The sequence below is a fragment of the Prunus mume genome, linkage group LG4 (assembly GCF_029339155.1).
Source record: "Prunus mume cultivar Tortuosa linkage group LG4, ASM2933915v1, whole genome shotgun sequence".
NCBI classification, from domain to species: Eukaryota; Viridiplantae; Streptophyta; class Magnoliopsida; order Rosales; family Rosaceae; genus Prunus; species Prunus mume.
Genome location: NC_142701.1, coordinates 203,244 through 219,204, shown reverse-complemented (window position 1 = coordinate 219,204; position 15,961 = coordinate 203,244). Strand labels below are relative to the sequence as shown.

The following is a 15,961-nucleotide window of genomic DNA, read 5'->3' as shown; positions in this document are numbered from 1 at the left end:
TAGTACAGTTGGAGTGCCTTCAAGCCAAAAGATGGGAGTTTCAAAGCCATTATCAGGTTGCACAGTGAGCGTAGTTGATCGAGACCTGTTGAACCAAGCACATCTATATGTCTTGGAGAATACGGAGGAAGTCCTACCTTATATCGAGTACGTATGAGTTTTATTCTTTAAGTTTCCATTTTAAATTATTTCTTATGTTTATCTTATATGTTTGGGACCGTAATGCTTGAATTTTTGTGTCATGTAGGCAACATATGATCCACATCAAGACCGCTTATCCAAAATTTAGAAAGAGAACAAAGTGGCTGCAGGATAAGCATAATAGCACTTTCATTCAATGGCTACGCTTCAAGGTATATGTTATTGAATAACATATTGGACTTTTAATTTTCTTCTTTCTATGTTAGATTGAATTAAGTTATGATTAATTTGCAGGTTCAAAGTGAACTTAATGAGGAAGACAATCATGGTGTATCAGAAAATTTAATGTAGCTAGCAACTGGTCCAAACATGGCAGTGCCATTATATAGGAGCTATCTTATTAAAGGTATTAAATTCAACATCAAGACACAAGATGATGTGCGGACAACTCAAAATAGTGGAATTTATTTACTTGCACATACCATGCAAGTTGCTAGTGCCAAGGATAAAAACCCAAATCTCTCAAATACGGGTTTCTATGGTGTCATTCAAGAAATTTGGGACTTTGACTACCAAAAGTTTACAATCCCAGCCTTTAGGTGTGATTGGATAGATAGTACTTCTGGTCTTTTAGTGGATGAACTTGGATTTACCCTTGTAGATTTGAGTAAAATTGGACATAGAAATGACCAATTTGTTTTGGCTTCTCAAGTCAAACAAGTATTTTTTGTTGACGACCCGATGCATCGTGGTTGGTCGATAGTGTTATCAATGCCTAATAAAGAATATAATGATGTTATTGGTGATGATATCTTAGGTGATGTGAGAATTGAGTGTGAGCCATTTACTAGGGGGATGCCAAATGTTGACACATTTGATGAAGTGGTGGGTGAGTTAGGGAGTCAAAATATTCGAGATGGGTATGAAGGTATATGGATTGAATGATGCTTTATGTAATTGGCAGTGTATGACATTAATTTTGTAATATATTGTAATGTCATTTCTTCACTTTCATTATACAGGTTTTGGCCACAAAACAATCAGTACAAAAATTACTGGTTCCAGATTACAAACACGACGGTCTTGATAAAAATGTGAAAAACAAACGTCTGTTCTAATAAAAAACGACGTTTTGGAGCATTCAACGACCGCAATATATTTACCGACGTCTTAAAGCAACGTAACAATGAAGAACCACGATGCTATTGTGAAACAGTTATTCAGGATAACACGTCGGAGAAGCATAAAGAACCGCCATGTAATTCAAAATAACACGACTCCAATCTCATAATACCGACGTCTAAAAGACGAGATAACTAACCTGAACGTTACAAAAGACGACGTCGTCATAAATTTACCACGTCGCATGTTCTTTCATAAACGAAGTGGAAATGGATGAATTCACGACGGTATTTGAAGTCCATTGGTAAATTTGTCGACGTTAAGAAATATGAATTAGACGACGTTAATTTTTTTAATGATGACGTATAAATTATGAAACACGGCGGTCTTTTTCATGGTAACGACGTTGTATATAGACGACAACGTCGTCTTTATAAATTAATGTGTCGTAATTAATGACCCCATCATTTTTTCCACGTCGTTTATTTTCAGATCGTGTCATTAAAATTATTTTACACGGCGGTGGAATGAGAAACGATGCCGTTTCAGAGTCATTACACAACGATTATATTTCAAAATATGACGTATAACTTCTGTAATACGGCTCTCATTTATTTGGAACCGACGTTGTTTATTATTTCAACGTCGTCTCTATACATACATGCGTTGTAAGTAATGACCCTGACATCTATTTCCACGTCATCATTCATAGAAAAATCAAGTGGAAAATTTATTTTACGACAGTTGTTGGAAATGTAATGACGTAGTAGGTGTCAATAACGTCATCTATTATATATTTAAAGACGTCATATTTTTATTTGTCGTTAAAGGTTTATTTAACGGCGTTGAGTTTTAGTTCTCGTCACTGTATGTGTATCTTGCGGCCATGTTCTGTTAATATATGTCATATGTTTCCTTTTTAACGACGTTTTTTTGTTACAGTTGGTCGTCTATTCTCATTCTCGACTGATTTTTATGTCTTTTTGCAGTACAAAGATGTCGGTTTTTATTTGTTGATAACGTTTTTTATTTTAACAACAACGGGTATTTACCGTCGTGGTTTTGTTATGAAAAAGATGTCGGTGAATTCCATGACCATTTGAAAACTGAATACACGACGGTGAATTCCCGTCGTGTTTTTCCTTTTTTGTAGTAGTGATGGCAGTATACATAGCTATGGTGTTACAAATCACAAAGGCTTGGAACATAGCGTTGGTTAGCAAGATTGCCATGCCCTCCTGAGGGGCGTCACCGTTGTTGCCACCTGGCATTGTGAAACCGGCTGCAAATGCCATTGTGGCAACAAGTGTGGTAACCACCAATAGAGTATTCCCTAATGCTTTCCTCGTTTGGTAACTTCAAGTGAGTCGAACCTCCACCACTGTCTGCTACTTGTAGCGATCTCTGTTTTTTTCTTTGGAGGACATGCAAACTTTGAGCTCGTTGTGCGAAAGCAGATTTCAATACCGTCCAAGTAACCTCTGCGCAGTACAAGAAGAAACAATCCAATTACCAGACACATGTCGTTGGTAAAATAGAAACAAATCATATAGAGATAACAAAAACATGTACTAACATGTAAATGATGACGATAAGTTTTAGTTGATCACTATTTGAGTGCTACATAACTCGGAGTTTCTAATCACAGTTGGAGTTGCCTATATAGTTTGTTTATGCCCAAATAAATGCATAGTTAGTGATGTCTTCATTTTGCCCAGCACAACTATTCATTTTCTTTCCCCACATGTTTTTTCCATTTGCTTGTTCTTTGAATTTGGCAGGAAGACTGTATCTTGTAAACTCCTTATATATGGGATCTGTGCAGCGACCCATCCATGAATTTTTCTTATTGGGGGCAAGATGTAGACCAAATCTACTACACGTCGAATACATCATTTAAATACTCAACAAGTAACAAATAAGGGTGCTAGATACTTACAAATCTGCAATCCACAGAGTCTCATAGATAACCAAACCTTCCACAGCTGCCCAGAATACCCAGTCCACGCCACTTTGTCTCTCTAACCTTCCTCAACAGAGCATCAATGGAACTTCACGGGCGGTAAAAAGAGGTGAGTAGGGCCAATAGTCGTCACTGTCCCCTCAAGTGGATCTGTCATTGGATGTGTGGTGTATGTTTTATATCAACCATTTTAGGTGAGCTACATCAGCCATAGAGTTGTAATCCTACTTCAATAAAATCTAGAGTGTTTTCTAAATTTATTTATTTCTCCTTTTAGTTCTCTGTTCGATTTCTTTGAGAATATACCAAACTGGAACTAATGCGTACTTGTTCCCAACCCGCTAAATAGAACAAGGATAATTCCCTTGGAAATGATAGCCAAAATCATCATCATCAGTCATCTGATAAAAGTAAATATAGTACTAACTTACCCCATGATATGATGCAATAGTTTCCAAAGTGCTTTCTGTAATGTCAAGAGCTTTCATGCCGCTATCATTCAAGAGCTTTAAGTTTGTCCTTGTATCCCAAGCCAATCTGTAGACAACCTTGGGATGGTGGTGCATCGTTGCCAAATGTAAAGGAGTATTTCCGTTGCTGTCTTTTTGGTTTATCAGCATTCGAAACTCACCCTTTTTAAGAAAATATTTGACAAGATTGTCTTTGCCGCATCTTGCTGCAACATGGAGTACATTTTCGCCATTAAAGTTCTTCAATTCCTTTGAATCAGGACAATGTCGAAGCAGCTCTTTAACAATCTTGATATGACCTTTGCTTGATGCTGAATGGATTGGAAAGTTGCCTCCATGATCCATTTGATGAGAATCGGAGAGGCGTCTGCCAAATAAGAAACGAACCCCTTCCAGGTAACCAATTGATGCTGCCCAATGTAGTGGAGTCCTCCCTTTCTCATCTTTTGGGCTCTCAAACGTTTCCTCCATACTTGATATTATCTCTAAGAGTTCTAATGAAATCAAGTATAAGTTAGAACAATATGAGTATGACGTTTTTCTTTCAGATTAAAAAATGAAATAATAAAAAAATGGATAAAAAATCCACCACACTAGCCGTTGTGGCAAAGCAGAAAAAACAGAAGTATTAATTGAATGTACTACGGTACCATTGTTCCGATGGCCTAGAATTGCAGCATGCAACGGAGACTTGCCATTAACACGAACTTCTGGCTTTTTCTCAACTGCTTTTTTGTTTATTAGTTTTACGATCTCATCAAACCCTTCCTCAGCGGCCAGATACAAAGGTGACTTTTCTTCCTTATTAATATAATAAGAAAAGGCAGGATAGGCCTCTATCAAACACTTTGCTACTGATTGGTTACCATGAATCAGGGCCTCATGCAAGGGGGTGTTTTGCGCATCATTTATCAAGGTCATGAATACCTCATCAGCATTTTCAGCGCCTAGGGCTTCACGGAGAAGAGTGTTTGCTGTATCTAAATCCCCGGCTTTGGCGGTAATATGAAGCGCAGTGTCGCCCTCAAAGTTTTTCTCAAACAAAAGGGGCTTGTGAAGGTGTATGATCTCGGCTGCTAGTTTCGCATGGCCGAAACTTGCAGCTATGTGAAGGAATGTGTTCTTATGAGGGCTTAGTCGAGACAGAAGCCGAATGCAAGCATTGGGATCATGTACTTCATCTGCCTCAAGCTTCCTTTCAATGGTGTCCTTAAAGCTATCTATCTTGCCCTGAGTTGCGTAGCCGTACAACTGCTGGTACAAGCGCAAGCTACTTGAATCTTCATCGCCGTCTGTTTGCTCAAGGATTCCTCGATTGAATTCCTCTGATGGTTTTGTTGCATTTGGTACCTCCCTAGTGCCATGGTAAAACTTAACATGTTGCGCTGCGAATTTTACATCTACCTCAAGGCTTCTTTCGTACGAGGGTACATCAAGAACGGGCCTTTCGTGGACTACCTTCTTCTTTGTTAATTTCTTTGATGCATTCTCCCTTGTCCCATGGAAAGCATTAGCATATTGCTCACTGAATTCTACATCTTCCAAAGCGGTCCGCACAAAGTGCAAGCTACTTGAATCTTTATCGCCATCTGTTTGCTCAAGGAGTGCTCCATCGTCTTTTTGGTACATGGGCAGATCGAGGACCACTGCTTCTTTGCGGGACACGGGCTGATCACTAGCCAAGCTTCGGAGGTCCACGCCGTCATCTTCGTCGTCAGCTATGCTGATGCTTGCAGCTGTGTCCTCATTGGTGGCCGCACGCAGCTCTTTGTCTGCCATATATGGACTTCAACGTTGCTTTAGATTCCGATCTGCACTTCAACGTTGCTATAAGATATGAAGAGCTAGCGCTCAAGTGTTAACTGATAATTAAGTAATTAGATACAATTACCGGTCTACGTGCCCTTACCAAATACTGGAGGTGTGGAGAAGCCTGAGAGAGAACGATAGATATAACAACTACAACTCAATGCCACTTACATATAATAGAGTAGGAAGTAGCTAGTTATTAGGAAGATATCAATAGAGACGCTGACAGAAATAGAAAATTATACAGACAAAAAAGAAGACACTAGATAAACCATGTGTTTAACGTGTTTACTGGCTCTATATGTATCAAATAACCTAAAAGAAGAAGGTTAATAATTCCAAATGGTGTTGCTAAGAAATATCATGAATTGTACCATTTTCAAACTTATGCTCGAAAGATAGCCAAAAACCAAAAAGATATAGTAGAGAGAGAGAGAGAGAGAGAGAGAGAGAGAGAGAGAGAGAGAGAGAGAGTGAGTGGCTTTGTTCAAGTCAATGTTGGGTCCATGCATGCAAGTCTACTTACGTGGCATCAATTCAATACTCCATCCAAGTGATAAGGTAATTAATATACGTTAAAAATGTCTCTTAATAAAGTTAAATTTTAGAGATATTTAGTGATATACCCATTTCTAGCACTAATATTATAAATAAACCCTACACAATTGAATTTTTATAAACAAACCCAAAAAATGACAGCTGACGTTATTGAATTTAATATCGATAATTAAATTACTTTGATGCCCTATTGAGTGTTTTGGGTATTTTTATGAGATTTTGGGGTTGAGCTTGTTTTAAAAAATTGATGGCAGTTTTGTAATTTATAAGAAGTTAAAAGCTTTTTTGTTATGTTGTAAATGAGTTTTATGTGTGTTTCTAAAGTCCATTTCATATGGGGTATTTTTATAATTTGGGCCCCTCATATTGGGTATAATAGTGAATCTCCCTAAATTTTATTATTCATTATCTGATCAACAAATTGGGACCGTTTATCAGTTTTGTTTCCCTCTATAATCATTTAGATGAAACGAGAGGCCAACAGTGACAGATCCATAATTTTATCCTGAATAAATTAGTGTGTGAAAATTGCCAAATGTTTGGTAAACGAAAAATACCATGAAAAATTAAAAGAGAACTCCTTTAGGTGAGGATTTCGTAGAGAGATCCTATTTATTTTAGTTCATCTGAGTTCTGATAAGTAATGTGAGAGCAATTATTTGTGAAATATTTATTTTCCTTGTAGCACTTCTTGCACAAATTCCTTTTCAAATTTTAATGTGGCCTTATATTGAAGTCTGAGAGTTAAATCTCATGCACTTGAAATTCTGACACCTAACGAATGCATTCCCACTTTGACTAGCAGATTCTTACTGCTATTTTAATCGCACCCCTACAGAATGCCATGAAATGCTTGCGCTGTTTAACACGTCCATTCAACAACGTACCATACAATGTCTGGATTGTGTCACTTCAAGTTGTTTGAAAGACCGGCCATGATACATAGGTTTCAGAGTCGCACATCATCAAAAATTGAAAGCTTATTCGTGCGCATCTGTACTTAGAACGAAACACAACAAAAGAAATACCACGTCATTGGGTTGGATCTGCAGTAATTGGATATTCGAGAATCCATAAAGCTTCAAATGAATTATGTTGAGGTGATTCTGTGAACAATGCATTGACGTGATAACCACTTATACATTCCCCTCATTTCTTGCAGCATATATCAAAACAGAATAACCTACTAAATCCGTAAGCGGCAAAACGGATTTAAAATTTCTTTCAGTCACTAGAACTATCAATTAATACTAGGCTGTATGGATAAGTCAAAACCTTTCAAGCTTCTTACATATCAAAAGCCTTTAAAGCTATGTCTTAAACAGAAAACCGCAAACGTAAACGTACATTCTTAAACAATATTAGGAAGCTTTCCTTTCTGTGCACTTCCAAAAATCCCTCCGCAACGATATAGATCATGTGTCGAACGCTCATCTCAGTACCCACAACTGCAAATGGATTCTCCAGCACAATCCTTCAGGAAATATTTGACCACATATTTGCCTCCTCTCCTGCAAAACAAACCAATCTTTCCACCCCACAAAACAATGACCACTTCCAGAGATTCTCACATAACGCAAAAGGAAGGGTTAACAAAATACAGAAACCTACTTGAAGCTCTAATTCTATAGCTGAAGATGCCTAAATGAAGGAGAGCAAAGGGTTCAAACCTCAGAGACTTATCTGCCTAAAAATTAACATAGTAATTTTCAGACCAAAAGCTACAATCTTGCAATTATATCTTACAAGAAAAATGGGTAGATGATAAGACTGGCCACAATATAAAATTAAACTAAACTAAAGTAAATAAACTTAGGTCTTGGAAACCTAAGCAGATCAAGCCCAACTTGATCAGTTCCAATGATTTCCAAAAATTAATCTGGTTCTATAGAATGATTCAAAGAAGAAAGAAAAGGATTAATGTCTAATTACACACTTTAAGTTAGCTATGTATAATTACACACTTGATCAGTTTTTAAATTATTATGGCTTTTTTCTCTCTCAAACTCTAATTAAAATGTCAAGAAAGGAAAAACAAAATAGCATACAGTTTCACAAAAATTCATTTCATGTTCCCTGGCCAGAAAATAAAATAAATTTTTTTTTTGATGCACTAGTATCTCTGTCCTATATAATGCACTGAAGCAAGAAATCAAATGTGTACCTATCAAGGAAAGATTATCCTTTTAAAAAGTATAAAATGAGAGGGGCAACAGACAAATTAAGAGGCCAGCGATCTTAGTTTACTTCTTTGTTGATAACAACTGATATTTGTTTATTCTCACCAAAAGCACATCTAGCTTCGGAGTTTTGTATAGGAACAAATTTTGATTCATCTAACTTTCACTGTTGTGCTTCCAACCAATGCAATAAAGCAGATGATAAAAACTTTTAAGCTTCATTCATTATAGGTGACAACTGTAGATCCGAGTACGCACATAAAAAAGGTATCTAGCAAATGGTAAAATAGAATAGTTCAACAACCTTTCATTCCCTGACTTACCATAATTCACAGAGCCAGCATCATATTCCTAATCCTGAAGTTGCTAGGATTAGAGGAGGAGACAATGAAACTTTCCAGAAATTACATCCCCATGTTTGTGGATGTGTAGGAAGATAGGGTTGAGGATTATAACCCTCTTTTCGCAGTTCAAGAAGAAGACTCTTGAGCATTGAATATATCTGAGCAGACTGTGGGTGACTTCCATCTGCTGCAACAAACATATGAGTGTTGTTGTTAACCTCGATCCAACTGTACCCAGGAACCTTCTGAACTCCTCTTTCCTTCATCAAACTTCTAACCTTACACACTCCCCATTTTCCAGCATCAGCATGTATATTTGAGAATAGTATGTAATACCCAGAATTTTGTGGTTCTAAGTCAAAAAGATGTCTTGATGCCTCTTCAGCAAGCTCAACATTGCCATGGACCCGACAAGCTCCAAGCAATGTTCCCCAGACACCAGAATCTGGGGAGAATGGCATACTCTTTATTGTTTCAAATGCTTCACTTAAACGTCCAGCACGCCCAAATAGATCTACCATGCAAGCACAATGCTCCAACCTAGCTGGGATCCCATATTCCTCAATCATGCAACCGAAGTAGAAAATTCCATCATCAACTTGGCCTGCATGGCCACAAGCAGATAATATACCAAGAAAGGTGACATGATCAAGCAGGATCCCATTACCCAACATTTCATGAAACAGGACAAGAGAGTCCTGAAGGCAACCGTGACTCCCATAAGCAGAAATAATGCTGTTCCAGGACACTTCATTCTTCTCTTCCATCATGTCAAACACACTGCGAGCAAGAACTAAGTTTCCACATTTGGCGTACACGTCTATCAGTGCACTCTCAGCAAACAGATCAGACCTAAATGCACTTCTAATCATGAAACCATGAATCTCTTTCCCATAATGAAGTGCCGGTAAGTTTGCACAAGCAGAAAGAGCAGCTGAAATGCTTACACAGTCATACTTGGCACCTGCCATCCCCATTTGACGAAATATATCAATGGCTTCTTCTGGCTTGCCATTCTGGGAATAGCTTGTTATCATTGAGTTCCAACAAATGGTGTCCCTTTCAAACATTCTTTCAAAAACTTGATGAGCAAGATCCAATCTTCCAGATTTTGCATACATGGCTGTAAGCGCACTTCCCAGATGGAGCCTTCCGTCAAGCCCATGCTTGAGGATGTTTCCATGCAATTCCTTTCCCAATTTCAGAGCAACCAAACCAGCACAAGCTGGTAAAACACTTGCCAAGGTTAGAGAATTCGGTCGCATTTTCTCTTTAAGTAACCATCTAAAAATTTCCAATGCATTATTATTCATCCCATTGAGAACGAGCCCTGAAATCATAGCAGTACACATGACAACATCAGTTCTGGTGCTTTGGTTGAAAATTTTGTGTGCCATATCCACATTCCTGCACTTGAAGTATACATCAATCAGTGCACTTTTCAAGAACACGTCCAAAGGCACTAATGTCTTACAATGTAACCGTGAATTTCCTTACCTTGCTTGAGGCTAGCCAGTTCAGCAACTGATGGTAGAAAACTTGCAAATGTGATTGAGTCCGGTTTGACACTAGAAGAAATCATCGCTTGAAACAAGCGTGAAGCCTCAACCATAAACCCATTTTGTATATACCCAGATATCATTCCGTTCCATGTCACTAAATCAGTTCATGGCATCATATCAAACAATTTGCGGGCCTCAGACAAGCACTGGCATTTTGAATACATTGCTAACAATGTATTAGCCACTGGAGAATCCAACTCCAACCCACAAGCAACAATTAGCCCATGAAGCTGAGTACCAAAACCAATCATAGCTTCTGAGGCACAAACAGACAAAATGCAAGCGAATGTCACTGCATTGGGCTTAATTTCACTATTTCTCATTTCCAAGAACATTCCAACAACATTCTTCGATTCTCCATTTTTAACATAACCATGAAGCATGACATTCCACAAAACACAATCTTTGTGAGGCATTTCAACAAACAAGCACCATGCATCATGGATACAACCAGTGTCCACATACAATTGAATCAAAGAACTACCCACAAATACATCCACTCCAAAACCCATAAACTGGATGGTATCATAGATTGCTTTACCCAATCTTACATTATTCACACCACCACAAGCTTTAATTACACTTGGAAAAGTGTACTTGTCAGGTGAAATTCCAGAACCCAACATCTTGAAGTAAAACAGCAAGGCAAACTCAAAGTAACCCATCATAGTAAACCCTCTAATCATCCAGTTCCAAGGCAAAGTATATTGCAAATCAAGCTGATAAAAGATGTTCTTAGCATCCACAATGCTCCCACAGAGAAAATACATACCTAAAATCTTTGTACCGACAAGGCTGTTTTTTAAAAGTCCACTGCAAATACCATGTGCATGAACTTGTCTACCTTGTTGGATAAGAGAATGATCACTACAAGCTTGCAAGATTGAAGCAAACTGGCTTGCCACTGCCCCTTCCAGATTAAGAAAGTATTTGCAGTCTGTATGTACGGACTTGGATCTTTGTGATGTAATGGGTATGAAATGTTTATAGATTGGACATATAACTTTCTTGCACATCTCTTTTGTGTTGTAAGAATTGTCTTTGTTTAGAAGGGCCTGGACATATCTTTTTCTCTTTTTGGTTTTCTGTCTATTGGTCCATATGGTTACTTTGAAAACTATGTGGTTGACAACAAATTCTGAAGAAAGATAGAGGATAGAGAGCCCACCTTTGTCGGATTACTTTGATGTGTCCTCCTTAAAGTATCCTTAATGCAATAGAACAATGAATCCTAATTCTAATAAAACTAAGAACCCCTTTAGCCTTGTAATCCAATTAAACACTAATACATAGGCTGCTGGATGAGATTGTTTAGAGTATTTGATCAGTGGCTGGCCATAATTTACGCTACATGCTCTTTTAAATTATAAAGAATAAAAAATACAAACTCACAATACATACGAAAAATAGTATATATATATATATCATATGTCAAGAATTATATTGCTTATTGGTTATAATCATAATTGTCCTTGACAAAGGGATAGACAAATACATTATGAGCAAGAAAAAATTGTAAGAGATAGACAAAGAGTAGCGATTTAGCAAATATCTTTAAAGCTTTCCCCCCATAATAGAAAGAAAAAATCAAAATTACACAAACTGAAAAAAAATTTAGGTCCCTTCATGCGTTCATATCATACATGAAAAAATGTTTTCTATAAAAATATTGACTAAGTATGAAAAATGATTTTTTGGAATAATCATTTTTAGCCTAAATCGTATTTTGCACTAAAACCAATTTTTCGTATTTTGATTTGGTGGGAATTTGAATTCCTAGTATTTTAATTTGAATCCAAATAGGAGGTACTTCCTTATTTACATTGTAAACTTAAGTAAATGGACTAATATGAAATTGTATTTTCTTGATTCTCAATAGGAACCTATAAGACAGTAAGAAGTCTCTACCAAAATTTTATTCCAAGGTCATCATTAGTTGCACACATTTTCATGTCAAAATTGAAGACGAGTTAGTCTCATAATAAACTTTCATAATGAAACAAATTTCACACAGGCACAGTCTGTTTGCCGAGGAAATATAAAAATTATTATGTTACTAAAAGAATATAATGAATCTTTCCCATGAGAACATAAAGAAATTGAAAACACACACAAAATTATGGGAAAGAGAAGTGAGAAGGAAAGCGTTAAACTTACAAATAAAATTACAGCATTAAAGTTTCCATTTAGGAAAATTCAAAACATTGCCAAGTCACAGAACATTGCCAAAATAATAATATAAAGTAAAGAATATATATAAAAGTAGAAAAGGAGAGAATTAGTTTGTGTTGGTGATTGTGTTATGTGATATTTTGATGGTGTATTGTGGTTGTTCAAATGTGAAGGAGGAGTGACATTTTATAGGCATCCAATAACATGTAACCTTCACCACATTAAACTAGAAAATTAAGTAGAAATAAAACATAAAAATTAAATATTTATAACCCCCACAATAAATAAAATAAAACAACCAAAATAATAAATAAATAAAACGGTTAAATTTTAAAACTTTTTAAAATTCCAACAATATTTTTATAAGTTATTAGTCTCCAATAAAGGGTTTATATGTGAAACTCCCTAACCAAAATATTATAATTTTTCATAATTAGGGTCAGAAAGTTTTGATGTCTACAAGGTTCTAGATGCTAACAGAAGAAGAAGATTGGAGAAATAGAAAACAGAGGAATTGAGAGAACAACAGAGAACTTGTATTTCATATTTCTTTTTCCTTGATGAGAAATACAGTACAGTGAGTCTTTTATTATAGTCCTGGCTAGTTTAAGCTTTGCTTAGCTACAAAACCTCCTAAGAATAACCCACGTGATTATTACAACAACTAACATAACAAATACACGTGATTAATATGATAATATCACAGCCTTGACACGTCATTAACTAACCACACGTCAGCTTAATCTCTCTCTTTATATATATATATATATATATATATATATATATATATATACAGAGTTTCCATTGAGGGATCCCTCAAATAAGCTTATTTGAGGGACACCCCTTATAGGCCCCACTCCGGATTGTATTTCACTAATCCAAACCGTCTATTTTGTAGATACTCATTCAAAGATCATCTCTACAAAAAATCACTTGAATCCAATATCATTTGACCACTCAATTGAGTTATTGAAATTTTAGTACTTTCTTGAAACACCGTGTTCATTGATTTTGTAAGACACAATTGGATGTCGAAACGGTTTCCGATTTGTCTAATTTTTTGTAAGGATGATCTATGAATGAAGACCTAAAAAATAGATGGTTTGGATCATTGGGAAAAAAATTGTAGGGTACCCTAAAGGGCGTCCCTCAAATAAAATTATTTAAGGGATCCCTCAATAGAAGGGGACCGATATATATATATATATATATATATATCCCCTTCTATGGAGGAAATAAGAATAGATTTCAGATTAATAAACAACAGCTCCACAGAATCTTTATTTATTACATAGCATCACTAGTAAAAAATCACCCTTGCGCGACCACATTTTGCGCGACGAAAAATTATTCGTCGCTCAAAGTCACTTTGAGCGATGAAACACAAAATTTCGTCGCTACAAACCTTGCGCGATAAAATTTTGGGCGACGAATTATTTTTCGTCTCGCAAAATCACTTTACGCATGACAAACTTTTGCACGACGACAATACATCATCGCGCAAAGTCTTGAGCGACCAAATTTTGCGCAACAAAAACTATTCGTCGCGCAAAATCACTTTGCTCGATGAAAAACAATTGCGCGACAAAAAACAATTTGTCGCTCAAAGAGACTTTATGACAAAACAATAAACTTCGCGCAAAGTCCAATAAATAAAATAAAATAATTCTTTTTTAAAATTTTTTTGTTAGAAAATATTTTTTTTAAATTGACGATCGAATTATTTCATTGTATTCATATAGGGTCAAAGAGTGTAGCTGTAAAAAATCATCAAAATCGGAGTTAAAATAACCGTTAAATCGTGATTTTTCATTTATAACCGTCGAAAAGTTTTGTCCCATTACATTACTTGATCTCTGAAGTTTATTTTTTTGGATTTTTGGCGTATATGATCTTGAAGTATAAACAAACAAGTTTGACGGTTGGATCGTTGAAACTTATTTCGTAGAATGTGTATGCCATCAAAACAATATATTCACTAACAATTAAGAGTTTATTTATACTTATGTTAAATATAACATAAGATTTTGTGGTATCCACTAGTGTAAATATTTTAAATTGACGATCGAATTAGTTCATTGTATTCATATAAGGTCAAAGAGTGTAGCTGTAAAAAATCATCAAAATCGGAGTTAAAATAACTGCTAAATTGTGATTTTTCATTTATAACCGTCGAAAAGTTTTGTCTCGTTAATTGATCTCTGAATGTTTATTTTTTCCGATTTTTGGCGTATATGATCTCAAAGTATAAACAAACAAATTTGATGGTTGGATCGTTGAAACTAGTTTCGTAGAATGCGTATGCCATCAAAACAATATATTCACTAACAATTAAGAGTTTATTTATACTTTTGTTAAATATAACATGAGATTTTGTGGTATCCACTAGTGTAAATTTTTTAACTTGATGATCGAATTAGTTCATTGTATTCATATAGAGTCAAGGAGTGTACCGTAAGTACCGGTAAAAAATCATCAAAATCGGAGTTAAAATAGCCGTTAAATTGTGATTTTTCATTTATAACCATCGTAAAGTTTTGTCCTGTTACTTGATCTCTGAATGTTTATTTTTTCCGATTTTTGGCGCATATGATCTCAAAGTATAAACAAACAAGTTTGACGGTTGGATCGTTGAAACTAGTTTCGTAGAATGCGTATGCCATCAAAACAATATATTCACTAACAATTAAGAGTTAATTTATACTTTTGTGGTATCCACTAGTGTAAATATTTTAAATTAACCATCGAATTATTTCATTGTATTCATATAGGGTCATGGAGTGTAGCTGTAAAAATCATCAAAATCGGAGTTAAAATAACCGTCAAATCGTGATTTTTCATTGATAACCGTTGAAATTTTTTGTCCCATTACTAGGTCTCTGAATGTTTGTTTTTTGCGATTTTTGGGGTATACGATCTTGAAGTATATACAAACAAGTTTGACGGTTGGATCGTTGAATGGTGTGTGCATATATATATATATTTATTTACTTATTAAGTAGCTTTAAATTTATTTATTTTGTACGTATAACAATTAAGAAATTGAATAGTATATACATTTATTAAGTAGCTTTAACCTTATTTATATTTTAAATTGTAAAATAAAATAATTTTATTTTTTATTATTCATAGCAATTATTTTTATAAATATCATGCTACGAACCAATTTTTCGTCTCTCAAAAGTTTGCGCGACCATACAGTTCGTCAGGTAAAACTCTAAAAATTTAAGGCGGGTACCAAAATGGAATGTGGGATTTAAAAATTAAAAAAAATTTAGACTTTATGTGACTAATATTTTGTGTCACTCAAAACTTTGTGTGACCAATATATATTTTTCGTCGAGCAAAATTTTGGCGGTACCAAGAAATGGGACGTGAATTTTTATATAATTTTTTAGACTTCGCGTGACCAATATGTATTTTCAGAGCGCAAAATTTCAAAATTTGGTACCAAAATGGGACGCGATTTGTTTTTTTTTCTTTGACTTTATGCGACCAATATGTTTCGCGCAAACCTTTGTACCAATATTCCAAAATGTTTCGTCGCAAAATTTCAAAATTTGGGCGGTACCAATAATGGGACGCGGGATTTTTTACTTTGCGCGACCAATATACTATTATTCGTCGCAAGAAAACTTCA

General features: G+C 35.6%; 2 protein-coding genes and 1 pseudogene across 3 annotated transcripts; all 3 read right to left on the bottom strand.

Moving 5' to 3' along the window:
- Positions 1-3,648: 3,648 nt before the first annotated feature.
- LOC148917568 (protein ACCELERATED CELL DEATH 6-like) lies at positions 3,649-5,580 on the bottom strand. Its single transcript, XM_089049817.1, has 2 exons — positions 4,347-5,580; positions 3,649-4,190 (listed from the first exon to the last, which is right to left on the bottom strand). The coding sequence occupies exons 1-2, from the start codon at positions 5,473-5,475 to the stop codon at positions 3,649-3,651; spliced, it is 1,671 nt and encodes a 556-aa protein (XP_088905943.1). The 5' UTR covers positions 5,476-5,580.
- Positions 5,581-7,260: 1,680 nt separating this feature from the next.
- LOC103328561 (pentatricopeptide repeat-containing protein At4g21300-like) lies at positions 7,261-11,242 on the bottom strand. Of its 2 annotated transcripts, none has more exons than XM_089051437.1 (2): positions 10,085-11,242; positions 7,261-9,917 (listed from the first exon to the last, which is right to left on the bottom strand). In XM_089051437.1, exons 1-2 carry the CDS (start codon positions 10,227-10,229, stop codon positions 8,587-8,589), a joined length of 1,476 nt encoding a protein of 491 aa, XP_088907563.1. In that variant the 5' UTR covers positions 10,230-11,242; the 3' UTR covers positions 7,261-8,586. The 2 variants fall into 2 exon arrangements, with proteins under 2 accessions (XP_088907563.1, XP_088907564.1); XM_089051438.1 differs by having other exon boundaries at positions 7,261-9,994; positions 10,085-10,224.
- Positions 10,254-10,814, bottom strand: LOC148917567 (pentatricopeptide repeat-containing protein At4g21300 pseudogene; annotated as a pseudogene).
- Positions 11,243-15,961: the final 4,719 nt, after the last annotated feature.